The 16,578-nt window shown below is 46.7% G+C and overlaps 1 protein-coding gene across 1 annotated transcript; it reads right to left on the bottom strand.

The window, feature by feature from the left end:
- Positions 1 to 9,648: 9,648 nt before the first annotated feature.
- lmo2 (LIM domain only 2 (rhombotin-like 1)) lies at positions 9,649 to 14,297 on the bottom strand. The gene is made up of 3 exons (XM_060060528.1): positions 13,626 to 14,297; positions 12,368 to 12,583; positions 9,649 to 10,465 (listed from the first exon to the last, which is right to left on the bottom strand). Exons 1-3 carry the CDS (start codon positions 13,664 to 13,666, stop codon positions 10,240 to 10,242), a joined length of 483 nt encoding a protein of 160 aa, XP_059916511.1. The 5' UTR covers positions 13,667 to 14,297; the 3' UTR covers positions 9,649 to 10,239.
- Between the last annotated feature and the right edge of the window lie 2,281 nt (positions 14,298 to 16,578).

Below are 16,578 nucleotides of genomic sequence, written 5' to 3'. Positions count from 1 at the left end.
GCCTGGAATTACCTTCAGCCTGCCGGGCGTGGGACCCACAGCGTCTCACCAGAGAGAGAAAACGACGATGAATAACACCGCCCAACGACCGGAAAACTATCTCCACAGTCCCCGTACCAAACTACACTGTAGAGAGGTATCTGGACAACTGCTCAATGACACCTTGAGGTTTTTTACCCAAGCCCAAGTGTACATGTTTTACACAGTCTGGTTCTAAATCAGTCTCTTACCATCGCTCGCTCATTCCCTGGTTTCTCACGCTTGGGGTGATGAATTTATGTATGATAAAATACATCATGATGTATGTATGGTTTTCTTCATGTATTTTATTTTATTTCTTGTTGTTTTTAACACAGAGTTGATCTTGGAGGGAAAAAATATGGTTGGATGGTTTGGATTTGTTTTTTATGGGCATGCCGTAAAACCCTGCAGCCAACTTCCACACCTCAACATTTGGCTGGAACCACCTCACCTCAATCCACATTAGGAACAACATGATCCTACTACTATATTCTGTCACCATAAAATACAATTAAATAACTAATATTGCTGGTAATGTTTCTGCTACACCGTCCCACCTGCTCAATTAAGTTTTCCCTTCACTGTCGGCCCATTCTCAGACTCCCTCACAGTCCTTTTGTAATACCTTCGCCATGAAACACCGTCTGAATGCTAATATAAAGGACTCCATCTCACTGTTACTCTCTCTTTACTCACTGAGCAGCTGAGCCAGTCTCGAAGCACTGACAATACAGAGTCCCTTATGGAAAGCTTACATGATACGCCCATGTGTAACTCAGAGATCGTCCACTACCAAGTGACCCAAGAGGCACAAAGGTCGCCACCGAGGGACAAACAGAGCTGTACTCATTCCTGTAATTCTCTGGAATGTCCACATGGATACAAGAAAGAGCCTCTTTCACATGGACCCCTAATCAGAGTCATGCTATCTGCATTTCATTTCAGACAACACTTGTTGAACAACTGTCTTGTCTTCCTCCCAGCAAACACTGAGGATCGGTGTACTATTCACCCCTGCAGCATCACCACCAGACATTTTCCTTATTTCTCGTTTGTTTGTTCGTTTGGGACCTTCACTTTCTCTCTCTCCCACGCCACCCTCTAATTCTCTCTTTAAATAGGTACGGTCCCCTGCTCTTTTTTGGTAGGTGAAATGTGAGCCCTGAGATTGAAACGTTTGAGTTGCAGTCCCATCAGGAAAGGAAATTCACCAAATTGCTAATTGAATGGCCTCCCACACCTGCTCTCAGGTTTCTCCTGAAGATACCTTTTTTCAATCTGTGGCTGTGATGTAATTATCTCATTGCAGTCTCACACTTACAAGGTTTGCAAGATAGCAAGATTTGAAATAGGTTTTCCAAGGAGCTTTCATTTAATTTCTGAATGCTCTTATTTGTGATATAACTATCATTTGTGACGGCTGTGGTGCAGATGTTAGGTTTGATTTAATTCACTTCATTCATCTAATTGGAATCATTTTAGTAATTTGGTGTACATCATCCATCGAAAGACCCACAATAATTGTATAATTTGTGTTTTGTACAATTGTCTCAATACTGTTCATAAAGGTCATTCATGCCATAGATAATATTGGTAGAATCCAAGTTTGTCTTGGGAGACAATCATAATACACGATATCTTGTAAACCATATTTTTTTATTTTATTATTACACCCTTAGTGTCTGTTTTACAGACAAACAGCGTCATTCTGGCCTGAGTATGATTTGTAGGTGAAATGTGCTGAAATAATCGTCCCAGCGCTGCAGTCATCATCACATCTTCTCCCTGAAGCTTCCAACCGTTATTCCCCTTAAAACTCCAGAATTCGGATTCTTAATGGCTTCCCAGCAGCTCTGTTGCCTCACTTTTTCCCAGGCGATTCCCATGTTGCTACGGGTCACCCTGGCACTCGTCTTAAGGGTGTGCTGAAGCTTTAGCATCAAACGTTAAACACACATGGTGAATAGTGCACTTGTCGATGCACATTAGCCGAGATTATTCCCACAAAGGACGGGAGTGAGTGGCGAGAACGTCCTGACTTTTATCTCATCATTGGCTTAGGTTGGCATTTTTCTTTGTAAATGTCTGGTAAGAAATCATTCTGGTTCCGTTGGGTCGGTCAAACATTTCTTTATGGACTTCGAGCTTCTCAGGGGCTTTTGATGTATTCTTTTGAATGAGCAGAATTGAAATAATTTGTGAAACTATGACACTGAGTCATAGTTGAGCTATGCAGTATATTTCACTTTTGTCTAGTGTAATGCCAGTCGTGTCCTGCCAAATGTGCATGGGTCGGATCCGATTGGCAGTCAGAAAGTCTAGTGGGCCCATATGGGGGAGCAATCTGTCATTCGACTCCATATCTGTGCTCTGACCATTTGGCATAATTACACAATATTCTTAATTTCAATCATTTTTACATTAAGTTGTCTGTCATCCTGTCAGACCTTCCTACTTCAGAATCCACCAACACGTGATACACCTAAAAGAGATTGCTTCAAACATTCAAGGCCGTTGGACACAGAATAAGAGGCCCAGGGGGAATTTTAATGCCGCAAAATACATTTGTGTAAATCCAGACCATTTATGATATGGATTTACGTGTGTGTGTGTGTGTGTGTCAGTAATTGTGTCTGTATGTGTTGTCTGCGTGTGTACTTGAGCCCATTCTAAAGATAGTGACTCACATGGCGAACACGAGACTAGGCAGCACCACGCACTAAACCTGCGAGATGGGTGGTTCTTAATATCGCCAGTGCGGGTAAATTAGGGTGGTGGGGTCCGCAACATGGACCCTGGCCACATGCCCGCCGGGGCGCGTGATTTGGACTGAAAGGTAGCACCAGTGACGGATGGCCCCCAGACAAAGGGCTCAGTCACAGGCGGCCTTTTGCTTTACGCCTCAAACTCACGCGCACTGCCCTTCGATTGCTTATTGAATTACAACTAATCACTCAATTAAAGTCACATGGAGCAGCATGCATGGCCCATTTTTTTTCCTTTTTCAGAAGCCATGCCACTGGACCAGCGATAACGCTTGCTGTGTTATTGTCCGTGGGAAGCGTCCAAACACGATGTCCTTGCTGAGATTGAGTTTCGCCGGCTAGTCATTGATCAGGGTTGCACCTTGCATCAGAAACACTAAAGGTTAAAAAATTCTGACTGGGACTCAGAAAGAATAAACCCAGCCGTTCCTCCTCAGCCCGTGCCCCCCGTGAGGCCTTCTGTGTGAGGGGAGTCTGCCCGGTTTCTGTCTTTGTCCCGCCAATGTTCCTGTCAGTGTTCTGCCACGGTTCTGCTGGGGTCCTGCCATCCTCTCAGGGCCCTCGCGGGTCGTATGTTGGGGGATCGACGGTGGCCCGCAGCCCGCAGGGTGTTGAGAGGCAGCAGTGAGTGAAGAAGGAAATGGGATCTGACATGTTGACTCAGGGGTAAATCCCCCTGGACCTCTCAGAGGAGCTATTGGAGTTTAATCACCCCGCCGCTGCACTCTGTACTCTGTGGGGTATACCAGTGAGGCCGGGGCCCTGCGGGTGAGCCTCAGCACACTGTAGCCCAGCATCGCCTCCACGATCTATGGCCGAAGTCTACGTTGGCTCTGGTTTAGAGTCGCTCTCCAATACTCAGACGACGGCATGTGTTTTATTTTGCTTTTGTTTATTTCCTTTCTCATCGACATCCCGTTGGAATCAGCGGATTTCGTCAGCTTGATTAAAAGTGATTTTTTTTTTTGTTTAAATCCTTTTTATCTATTCTTTTTTTAGTGTTTGTGCGCAGTTTCCCAACGGGGCCAGGCCACTCGGTTCCATCCTGTGAGTCTGTTGTTGTTCCTCTCCCCGACAATAGCACCCTCTGTTATTCTGCAACGCACAGGAATGCACCCCAGCACATCGTCTATGGAAATTATCATAATTTTAAGTGAAACTGGGTCTGTTCTATTCTTTTCTGGGGTTTTTTTTCTCCATCAAACCAATACTCTTTCAAGACATACTGTAGCTGTTTGAGCTAGGGGGGTGGAGGATCTCGGGGGGGAGAGTGAGAGAGAGAGTGTGGGGGGGGGGGGGGGTAAGAGAGAGAGAGAGAGACACAGAGAGAGAGAGAGAGAGAGAGAGAGAGACAGAGAGAGAGAGACAGAGAGAACCACCACGGAGCGAAACGCGACTATCAAAGGGAAGAGCGCAGCTTTCATGTTGCGGACACTTTGATTGTGTTACAGATTGGTTCCAGGTGAGGACCGGGGGGGAAGCGGGGAGACCCCGGGCCAGAAGAGAAGTTGGTAAGCGGGGATGGCATCCCCAGGATTTAAGCATTACCGAGGGGCTCCAGGAGGGCAGGTGTAGAGAATGGAGAGGGATTGGGTCCTCTGTGTTGTGGTGGGTGGCAAAATGGTCTGGTTCTTAAACGCTCTCGGTGGGGATTTTCTGCGCTGTAGTTGTTTAGTGTGCAGATGCACGCCGTCCGTGCTCGGGTTCGACTCCTCTTGATGTCTCCGCGAGATGATGGTCGTTGATTATTCCGACAATTGTACAGTGCTGGAGCTGGCATGTGAAGATATTTCTTCCAACCTCCATTAAGTTGGGAGGAGCAACCCTCACATGACAACAAGGTGATCCGGCCCTTGAAGGGCTGCTACACTTTAACACCAGCAAAAAGTATCGTATTAGCCTTAGAATTTTTTAATCGATTTGAGAATTTTTTATAATATATAACATAACATAATGTTTACACTTACATTTTTATGAATAAAACGTCTCAGACAATTAAAAGTTCAAAATTATTATTATTTCTTTATTTTTCTCCCTTTACTTTGCTTCTTACTGCTGTGCTACTAAACATCTGTCTCTAGGTTAATTCATCATTTTTCCGGCCATACATTATGGACTGGCCTTCTTTTGTAGTGGGCCACAGTACAGGACAGTTATCTGTGTGTATCATCCCTGAATGCCTCCATGTGCCAGTGTGCCCGACGCAGCCTCTCTCTGCTGAGTGGAAGCAGGCATCGCTTGGGAAGTCCAATTAGAGACGGAAATCACAGAGAGCAAAACACTGCTTTTCGGAAGCAGGCATCACGGTCACTTACTTGCACATCTGCACTGCTTTGTTGGTGTATCTTTTAACATTAGCTCTCGTTGCTCCTCCAATAACTTAGACTCTTGAAAGACCTTATATGGTCAGCTTTTTTACGTTGTTCTGGTGGATTGATGGGTTGTCTAACTTTAGATCCATACTGGGAGGGTTTTGATGGGAGGCTGCTCAATGTTTGTGCAGTTTATGTTATGTTCCATATACCATGACGACATACATATATACTAGCACTGGGCGATATGGTGGGTCAGAAAACATCCATTCATCATTGAGGAATCAATCACTGAATTATACAGGCCAACATACGTCATTATTTGCAGAATATGAGGAATCACCAGTGACGGTACAAATGAGTGTAAAACGGACAGGGATATTGCATCTCCCCTCTTAAGTCCAGACGAATACTCGCCTTTGGCGTCTAAGACTGTATTCGCTCCCTCATAGTCATTCCTTACCCGCTGGAATGTTTTCTTGTGTCGTGTAACTTCATTTGTTCACCCTCCGTTCAACCGCGGACGTCCATTCATCTCCTGTGTTCAGCCATGTAAAACAATAAGTGTGTGGTTTTAGTCCAGGGCCCCTTGAAAGCCCACAACTTCAGTGGTCCATACTATGTGGTCTTGATGTGCAGCGTGACATACAGAGAGAAGAAGAAGAGGAAGGGTAAGTGGAAGAAGAAGAAGAGGTAGAAAAATAAGAGGAAGAAGAAGTAGAAGAAGAGGTAGAAGAGGAAGAAGAAGAAGAAGGGAAAAGAGGAGGAAGAAGGAGTAGAAGAAGAGGTAGAAGAGGAAGAAGAAGAGAAAAAGGAAGAGGAGGAAGAAGAAGAAGAGATGGAAAAAGAGGATGAAGAAGAGATAAAAAAGAGGAAGAAGTAGAAGCGATAGAAAAAGAAGAAGAAGTAGAAGAGATAGAAGAAATAGAGGAAGTAGAGGTAGAAGAGATAGAAAAAGAGGTAGAAGAAAAAGGAAGAGGACGAGATTGAAGAAGAGGAAGAGGAAGAAGAAGAGATAGAAAAAGAGGAAGAAGAAGAAGAATAGATAGAAAAAGAGGAGGCAGAGATAGAAAAAGAGGTAGAAGAGGGAGAAGAAGAGGCATTGTTACCATTTGCCCCTCTCTGGGTCAAAGGTGGGTCCCTATAGGGAGTCACCGAGCAGGGAACGTAATCCCAGTGTGAGCAGGTCTTGGGGGCTGGGCCGGTCGACGCAGTGCACGCTTGGTTCATCAGGAGCCAGGAACACTGCTCAGCATATGGGCCTCATTTACACAGGGTGGGGGGGGGGGAAGAATGACTTATGGCCCAAGAAACATATGTAAAATAGATTTAAAATAGATTTACTGCACTTGAATCACAGATTTTGGTAGTTTATTCTCGGTCAATTTTGATTGACTTGGTTCCAGAATCAGACATGTCAATCTATCTCAGATCACATGGAGTGTGAAAGGGGATTGACACCTTTGTGTGTGTGTGTGTGTGTGTGTGTGTGTGTGTGTGTGTGTGTGTGTGTGTGTGTGTGTGTGTGTGTGTGTGTGTGTGTGTGTGTGTGTGTGTGTGTGTGTGTGCGTTCATGTGTGTGTGCGTGTGTGCGCTTGTGTATTCTCGTGTTTGTATTTGCATTCATTTGTGTGTGATTGTGTGCGTGTCCGTGTGCGTTTTTATTTGTGTGTGCGTGAACACGGGTGTGCATTCGTGTGTGTGTGTGTGTGTGTGTGTGTGTGTGTGCCTGTGTGTGAGAAAGACACGAAAGAGAATAGAGAGGAAAGAGCGACAGACTTCCTGCACACATCCGTGCACATGGTCGGCAGAACCACGGCAGGGAGCGCGACTCAAAGTAATAGAAAGAGTTGAGGGCAACAGCAGAAAAAGGGGGAGAGAGGGAGAGTGACCGAGCAGGGGTTGGGCACAGATGGCATCAAAACAACAATCGTAGCATCTCCATAGTGCGAGAGACGCAGAGGTTCAAGCAGGGATGTGACGTTTTGCATCGGGCCCTCCGTGGACTCCTATAAATCCCGGGCTCTTATATTCAACTTAGCCGGAATAACGCTCACCAGCCACAGAGAGGATACACGCCTGTTAACCCACCCCCCCTACACACACACACACACACACACACACACACACACACACACACACACACACACACACGCACACGCACACACGCACACACGCACGCACACCTCGCCTACCACCACCCCACCTCCGGCCCCCACCTCACCTTCTCCCTGACCTACACGTGGCTCCCCCTGTACCCCCCTCCCCCCTCTCCTCCCCCCACCACCCCTCACCCCTCAACCCAGACCGTTGGGCACGATGTGAACCCGGCTATCGGGGGGGAGAATCTGAGCAGGAATGCAGGCCCCTGACAGACACATCTCGCCGGACCCAGGAGGTAGTATGTTCCCCATTAGGGCTCTTCATCTGATAAAGTGTGAGTGCAAGTGAGAAGGCGGAGGGGCGCCCGTGATCAATACCCGACGGCTCACTTCATCAGAACGGGGGGGGGGGGCAGGCGTTCACTGACGTTGACATCGCCGTGCATTGATGAATCACCGTCGACGCTGCTGCGCTTCCTCTCCAGCTCCACCGCCGTGTCTTGCCGTGCGCCAGGGTCGGGGCTTGAACTGCACCGCCATCAGGAAAGCGCGGTTCGTCGCAGGAAAGCGTGTCCTCTGTATCTGCCTTTCTGTCTGCTCCACATGCTGCACAGCGCTATGTTCTTCTCACGAGTGGACCTGATGTCAAAGCCATGTCGTTGGAGGGGAATCGCCATCTGCTGTCCAACGCTGAACACTGCAGCACAGACCAAGTGGCGGCACACTGGGGGGGGTGGGGGGCCGGGGGGGGGGGGGCGGCGTAGGGGGGGGGATGGGGGGCTGTGTAAGTTCAGGACGGTGGGGGGGCTTGATAAAAACAAGCTGCTCTCCGTTTCGCGGTTTTTATCCCCCGAAAAGTCTCCTCGGTTTCCATGAGCACAGCTGAATGTTTTTAGAGGTTCTTACCCCCGCACGGGACACGCTGGGACACTCGGGGGCACTGGAGACGAAGCAGGCCCCCCTCTCCTGAAGACAGTACCCCGCACTACACTCCGGGCCTTGTGTGCAGCTGGTGGGGGATGACACGAGAGGCGCAGGGCTTTGCCGGGTCTCTAGCTGGGGATGCTTTGAGAGCTGAGGGTCGTGGGTCTGGCCTGACTCAGGGGCCAGGAGGAAGCCAACGCCAACCGAACTGGCCGGGGATCACAGGTAGCGGGGCCGGCCCGACGCGACGGGCGTTGTTTCGAGGCAGCGCCGTGTGTTTTGTTTTTATACGGGGATGTCACGAGACGACGCCTTTCTGGTTTCTCCTGAAGTAACCGTACTCGGTGAACTCTGTGAACTGCTCCTTCTGCTTCCTAACTCTCGTTAGATCTAAACAGAGAAAACAAGTGCGCTGGGGTTAACGGTGATCCGTGCTTTGCGTGTGCTTTTGTTGCAGACGGTGTACTGGTAGAATGCTGGAGGTTTTTTAAGTGGTGTGCATTCTGTGGATGGCAGTGTCAGGACAGTAGACCAGTTTGTTCCTGTAGCGAGGAGCCTACAGGGTTCCTTGGGTTGACTCATGCTGTGTTGCTGCTGTTCCTCAACGTTGAGACCTCCAGGAAGGCCGGTCCCACCGACATTACTCGTAGCCTATGCATCCCGACTCATGTGGGGAAAAACAGATTCGTTTTCACATTAGGATCCTGCTCTCGGTGTGGGTGGGTTTTTCCTCTGGTCCAATCTGTGTTCTTTCGATCCCGTGCCGTCCTTCAATAAATGCCAGCTCTGAGAATACATCATCCCAGGGCCCCTTGTCCCTCCTATGGTGCCATCCAAACTGTTCCACAATTAGCTCCTTAACTACTAATAACACCAGTTAACACCGTATCTCTCTCTTACCCACGGTTCCTGTTCAAGCAGCCTGTTCGTCGGAACTCTGTGGCTCGCACACAACGCGGTGTCCATGGACTCGATTAGGCTCGTAAAGATAACCGGGGATGGCAGTCTCTTGACGGATGGCACTGGCCGAGCTGCGTGCCTCGCGGCCGCTCAGAGTGATCTGACAGCTGGCAGGCACGGAGACAGGAGCGTAACCACCCTGATGGGTACCAGCTTGCACAGACAGCCGGTAACCAGAACATTCTTCAGACGTTGCATGTTGCAATGGAGTCACATCATCGCCTCATTAGGGCCCCAACGTCGTCTTCCCAGAAGTGTGCGTGCTTGAAAACAAATTTGGAACAAAATAAATTGTAGGCCTACCCCTTGATTATGTTGTGTGATAAATTCGACGGGTTTGGATGTAGGCGCGCACGTCATGCTTGGCTACTGTTGTCAGTTGGCATTTTAATGGCATTTTAAAGTTCTGACGACCTCTTCTGGCGGAACTATGTACATGCATGTACAGGTCTTAATGTACGAGACCTGACAATAATTGTTTTTCACATTATCTTTTCTCGATATAGGCAACCCCATTGTCGTCGAAGCTGTAGGCTATGTGAAATATAAATGAACGTGTTGGGATGACAAAAAGACACATGTGTACTTTTATTTGTTCTATTTCTTATAACAAATCACAGATTATTTATCCAAAATGTATTGGCACGTGTAAATCTGTTTTGATTACAAAAAACATTATATGAATAACATTGATATTGCAATTATTCCCTAGGTCAATAGAGAGCATCAACCAGTTTAACCTGGCAATATAATACAATCATTCCGATTTTATTATAAATATATCAAAACCCCTTTTTGTAATTTCATCCTGATTCCACAAGAAGTGATTTTTGTAACAGTGTTTGACTATTGCAATAATCGATGGATTAATTGTATTTATCCACTCTACATTTCTAGTCTCTGCAAATATGATTTATTGCATCTTGATTGTTCTCTGGTACTCTGTGCTGGTATGCCCTTCCATCGTCTACACATACTGCAGAACAGTCCAGTCATAGCTAGACGTAATCATTCCACGCGTAGAAAAGATGCATTACATGGTGGACTTATCAGCGTAACAATCGGTATAAAAATGTTGACTTTGACGTCAACCAAAGGGAAGGAAAGGATAATGTCACCATCTTGTGGATAAATAAATCTCCTCTGAGTCTGACTCTAGACCATGCTATGACTGTTGTGTTTGGTCCATTCGAAAATATCCTGCTCGCACACAATGTCCGAGTTGATGAGCAGGTAGCGGTCGCCCACGCAGAAGTGCTTCTGACAGGCGGCACACTTGAAGCACTCCAGGTGGTACACCTTGTCGCGTACACGCATGGTCATCTCAAACGCCCGGATCCTTTTCTCGCAGGATGCGCACAGGCCGTCCTGACCGAAAAGCCTGTTGTGGATACAGGAAAGATACGTTTATTTGGTTTGTGAAAGAGAAACACTACACAGCCAACACTTTCGTTTGATCTTCCGCTTCTGGAACTACACGTGAGCCCTCTGCTGGTGTAATAAAGACATGTGTTTGCATACACAACGTTTTGCACATCTGGAGAGTGGATGAACAAGAGTTCATAGGGAATCTACCACTGATTTGTGATAGCATCCAAATCCAAAATGATTTCTACACATACAGGTGTTACATTTTATGATGATTTCTAATAGGATTAGTAGTGCAATATGCGACTCATAATAGTATTCACCTTCAATTCATTTTCTACTATTTCTATTTTACTTTTCTTTCTTTTTTACATGTAACTGGTGCCACAATGCATGGATTACTGATGTACTATTTGGTCCTTTGCAGCTTTAAAACAACTTCCAGTGAATACAGCTACCAGTCATCAAGAAGCAGGCATACAGTTAGGTCTCTTTCTCAAGGATACCTACAGGTACATTACCCAGGTACCCTTTTGTCTGGGAGGTATATAGCCTACAGTCATATACCCGCCTGATTTCATGGACATGGTTAAGCTTCACATTTTATGGGTCAATGTACAGAACCGTCAGACTCGGCAATGATCAATTCTTGATTATCGGTGACATTGGCACAACAAATGTGTGGTCATGAACCAGAAAGTTATAATATATAATATAATATACTATATAATTATTTATGTACTTATTAATATTTGTATTGTTGCATCGAATAGCTAATCAGGATCACTGCAGGGCCCACATCAATGATCCTGTTCAACATTGTGTCCCCTCCCCCCCCTCCTCCGCAGGGAGCCCGTGGACGAGAGACCCTTAAGGCCGATATATGCTCTGTTTTAGACGTAACGCGTAAGCACGTAAGATACATAACCCCCCCTTGCGCGGTAAAATATCCCCCCTTACGTGCTTAAGTGCGTCGCCCAAAATTCCTGACTATGCGACTAAAATACTACGGCCCTACGCAGCTCGCAAAGACTGTGATTGGCCAGCCAACCACATCCTTTCAGGAGTCTCACATTTCCGGTTGTTCAGAGTGTGGAAAAAGACCGCTAACCTAAACTTAGCTACTGCTACTCTCGTCGAAAATACTGGAAGTGCATAAATATAAACAAGCCAGCGATTTCCACTTCCACGCCCACAGATTTGTTCGTTGCTCCCCCTACTGTTCTGGCGGAGAATCCCCTTGCAACACGCGCAATCCTTAAGGAACCGTAAATCAAAACTTGTCTAAAACAAGTCCCTTGTGTAAATTACGTGCTTACGTCTCTGCGTCTAAAACGACCCTAAATCGGCCTTTAGAGTAGGACCTCTGGGGGGGGGGGGTGACAGCTTAGAGCCGGGGCCGAACACCAAGAACCCCATGGGCGAAAATCACACCTTCTTCCCTGTTTCTTGAAGTAGATGTTCGACCGAAAACAAACAGCAGCTGGATAAAGCTTTCAATATCTGTTTTCTGACAGTGGAGAGTCTACACGGTGTGTACTACACAAACATGAAGCGGAACAAAGACAAACAATTAGGGTATTTAGCAGACGCTTTTATCCAAAGTGACTTACATCGGTCAACACACACATTGACACACCGACGGCAGAGTCAACCATGCAAGGCGACAGCCAGCTCGTCGGGAGCAGTTAGGGTTAAGAGTCTTGCTCAGGGACACATCAACACACAGCTAGGAGGAGCAGCTAGGAGGAGCTGGGGATCAAACTAGCAACCTATCGGTTACCAGACAACTGCTCTACCTCTTGAGCTAAGCCGACCCCACAAACGCCACGTTCACCCGAATTTGACCTCGTCTCCCTCCAGACTTCAGACGCAAACCTAAACCCCCGATCCAGGAGACTAGCCTGGGGCTCACCTGAGGTAGTCCCTCCGACACAGCTTCCTCCCCAGCTTGTAGTACAGCCGGCGGCCCACCTCGCCCAGCCGGCAGCCGCACAGGTCGCAGCTCAGGCAGTCCTCGTGCCAGTACTGCTCGATGGCCTTCAGGAAGAAGCGGTCGCCGATGCTCTGCTGACAGCCGCCGCAGGTGAGCAGCGACGGCGGCATCTGGAGGACCTCGTCCACGGGCTCCCTACGGAGGAGGGGGAGGGGGGGGCACAATGTTGAACAGGATCATTGAAGTGGGCCCCGCAGTGATCCTGATTAGCTATTCGATGCAACAATACAAATATTGAAGTATAACAATAATTATATGGTATATTATATATTATATCTTTAATTTATATGTAACTTTTTAAGGGACTCTGAGTAGCTATAGGATGCTGCAGTGGCCTCATACTCCAAGAAGGAGAAATTCAGAAGCTATTATAGTCCAATTCATGGGTATTATACGATAGCTAAGCCTACACACTTTACATGTAGCAGACTCGATTAAGCAATAAAGGGATAGAAAACAGTGGACCACGTTCTGGTTCATGACCACACATTTCTGGTGCCAATGTGTCAATGTCAAAGTTAATCAGGAATTTATCATCACCGAGGCTGACGGTTCTGTACATTGGCCCAAATAATGTCAAGCTTAACCATGTTCATGAAATCAAGTTCTCCAAATTTTGTAGAATAACCATCATGCTTGATATAGTTATGCCTTAGTAACAAGTTGGCTAAAGTTGGTATCTGTAGTAAACGACCACTTGAGGGAACCATTTCCTCATGTTCAGTTAAGCACTGGCTTTAGCTCTCAGAGATCTCTCAGACAAAGGCTAGAAGATAATAGGCCTGCAAACAAAAAATATATATATATTTGCAAGGCAAATGCAAAGCAAATTAAATATTTGCCAATGGCTTACTTCCATCCTCAGTTCCCATGTCCCTTATTTTTAAGTCAAATGTTGGAAACTTTATGCATTGCCTGAAATGATACTTGATGTGGGTAAAAACAAAATAGTTTTTAATGCCTTGCAATTGTGCTTGGCACTTGTTTTTATGAACATATTTACTGTACCGACAGCGATATATTGTTTCTCTTGTTCTGACAGATACACTTATTATAAGTCGCTTTGGATAAAAGCATCTGCTAAATGCTGCTGCAATAAACCTGCAGCAGCCCTGTTCTCATGAAATGCATGCATGGCAAAAGACGTTGTGGCCCAGAACAGAATAGGCCTACTTACTCATTTGCTTCCATCGTCTTTCTCTCTATCGTGGATGACATTGTTCCAGAATGAAACAAAAAACAAACTATCCGATTTTGATGAAGCGCACGTTTCAGATTCCAACAGTCAACTCTTATCTTCGGGGTGTGAGTGCTCAGTGGGGGGGGGGGGGGGGGGGCGGCGGACTGAGACGTCCCACGACCGTCACCGCACCTGTTCAAACGCCAGCTAAACGCAACTTCACCCTGTGTCAGTCGTCAAATAATATTATTTCATTGAGTGCCCCGGGTGGACCGTGTCACAGCACAAGGTTAAACTTGGTCGGCTGTGATGCCAAACGGATGACGGAGGTCGTTTCCCGAGCCAATAAAGCGTGATCACTTGAACCATCCAAGTGGAGCCTAATATTATATCCAACAGCGACTTTAAAACTATGTTGATCCTTCACGTCCATTTAATCCGATTAAAAAAGACCACATGCGTAGACCGAATATTTTCAGGGCGTCTCTGTCTTCCCCCAACCCAGTTGCCGGCAGAAGGGCTCGTCCAATTTAAGAGACGATCGCCGTTATTGTGCAGCATCGCGTTTAAATACATACACCCCCCCTTTGGCCCCTGCTTTCGTTTCCCTCTTCCTGCTCACGACTGTTTGACAATGGGAGGAAATTGTTCTTAAAGCGACAGATAACGACAAGCGGGGTGCACGACTCGCTCGTTCACGCGAGTGAACTCGAGTCGTGAGCAGAACGCATCGGGCTGGCATTGTGCTCTAACATGTGGTTAACACAGGATTAAAATGGGCATTTCAGATGTCTTTTCTTGACCCTGACACTTAGATTATAGGCTACAAGAGACGGAAAAAGTCTTTATATTTGTAACATGTACCCTTATTGGTTAAATGACAAATGAACTGAAGACAATATCATTCGGGGGGGAAATCATAAAGGAAGCGTAGGCCTGAACCTCATTGTATTAAACTTGTATAAACAACAACTCTAAGCAGTTTGTACCGGTCCTATTATCACGGGCCAGGAGCCTTGTGGCTGCATGTCGGAGGGAAGTCCAGCCACAGCCGTTGGTCGGTGCGAGCAGATAAAGCTCTCCCCCCCGCCCCCCTCCCCATCCACACTACCACCGCTCTCCTCAGCCAGAGGAAGGTTGCAGCCAAACGTGTGAGGCGCAGTGCACCCTCATCTGCTGTAGGATGCAGTGGCCTTATATCGGCTACTTCTATAAGGAGAAAGTCAGAAGCTATTATGGTCCAACTCATGGTAATGATACGACAGCTAAATATAAGATGTGATTGGAGATGTAGGATTATCTTGTATGTTGTTGCTTTATTTTGGACAGTGCATGACCGAAGTATGTGCATCACACCTGCCTTGATGAACTATCTGTGTGTTGTTTTAACCGGCTAAATCTATGGTGTCTTCTTATCCTTCAACTACGCTCTGCGCTGCTGAACACAAGGACACACTCAAGTTAAACCAAAGCTTTTGAATGTTAAATGTAAATCAGCCTGCAGTCAGAATGATTCTGATGCCTGTTCACCCCCCCCCCCCCCCCCCCCCCACACACACTTCCTGGGGCTGACAAGGACGGCCCAAAGGATGTGCAGAATGCCAACAGATGCAGCTTTCCTGGAGGCTGGTGGGGAGAGGGTGTGTGTGTGTGTGTGTGTGTGTGTGTGTGTGTGTGTGTGTGTGTGTGTGTGTGTGTGTGTGTGTGTGTGTGTGTGTGTGTGTGTGTGTGTGTGTGATTCTGTCATGATGACACCACACTCATGGCTCTCCAGATAGGCAGGCAGGCTCCAGATGGTTGTGTGAGATAGGAGCAACCACACATATAGCCCGCCATAAAGAATAAACGCCACCCTCTAGCCATCAGATGGGAACGCTCACTCTCTAAATGTCAGAGGAGCTGGGAACGTATGGGGTGGACATGGCGAGACACCTTCTCTCCCAAGAGGAAGAGAAAGAGGAAAATATGGAATGTGTCGTGTCATTATAACCACATCCATAACTTGTGAGTGTACAGGGTTCCGTTTTGAACATCGTTTTTTAAATATAGTCCATGAAGGGTTTTATTCATGTGGCCAGATTGAACATGGAGTTTGGGAATACAAGCAGTCTGAATGCTGGACAATCTCTCTGGAAGTTTGTGTCACTTACATTATGTAGGGTTTCCTGATTTATAGAGCATTTAGGGTGCTCTGGAGTTTAAAAGCGAAATGGAAAAGGTTGGTTTAAACCATTGTGTTTGTTCATAATCCAATCCAATGGGTTGGTCAAATAAATTCTCATGACACAATAAAAACACAATGGGCCTTATTGTTATTGTCAGCTCAGGATATGTCACTGAATATTCCAAATGCTACAATATCATTAAAACAAAGCTGTGAGACAAGCCAGGAAGTAGAGCCAAATAGGGTCGAGGGATGGAGGTTCAGAGGTCAACGGAGCCCTACCCAGGCCTTGTTAGAGAGTTGTTTTCTGGGTGAACTGCAGCAGTCGGAGGAAATGAGTCACTTATGCAAAAAGCAAGAGCTTCATTGGCCCGTGTGCATCTGAGCCTTATCAGTATTAGTGCGAAAAGAAAACACACTATCGATAGACGAGTGCAATCAGAGAGGCCTATCGCCACGCCTACGGCTTCCTGTGTTTTACAATCATATGGCCTTATAAGGTGCCTCTACACTCTTTTTTATTTCCCTTGGACTGCATTTGACAGGAAAAATATTTGGTTGTTTTAATCTTTGTTTCTCCAAGTCAATATTAAAAAGAGAAAGTGATCAAAATGTAGAGAGAGAGAGAGAGAGAGAGAGAGAGAGAGAGAGAGAGAGAGAGAGAGAGAGAGAGAGAGAGAGAGAGAGAGAGAGAGAGAGAGAGAGAGAGAGAGAGAGAGAGAGGGAGGGAGGGAGGGAGGGAGGGAGGGAGGGAGGGAGAGAGAGACAGAGGTCATGCAATTAACA

Source organism: Gadus macrocephalus, chromosome 9 (assembly GCF_031168955.1).
Source record: "Gadus macrocephalus chromosome 9, ASM3116895v1".
NCBI lineage: Eukaryota > Metazoa > Chordata > Actinopteri > Gadiformes > Gadidae > Gadus > Gadus macrocephalus.
This window is presented reverse-complemented; position numbering and strand designations above follow the sequence as displayed.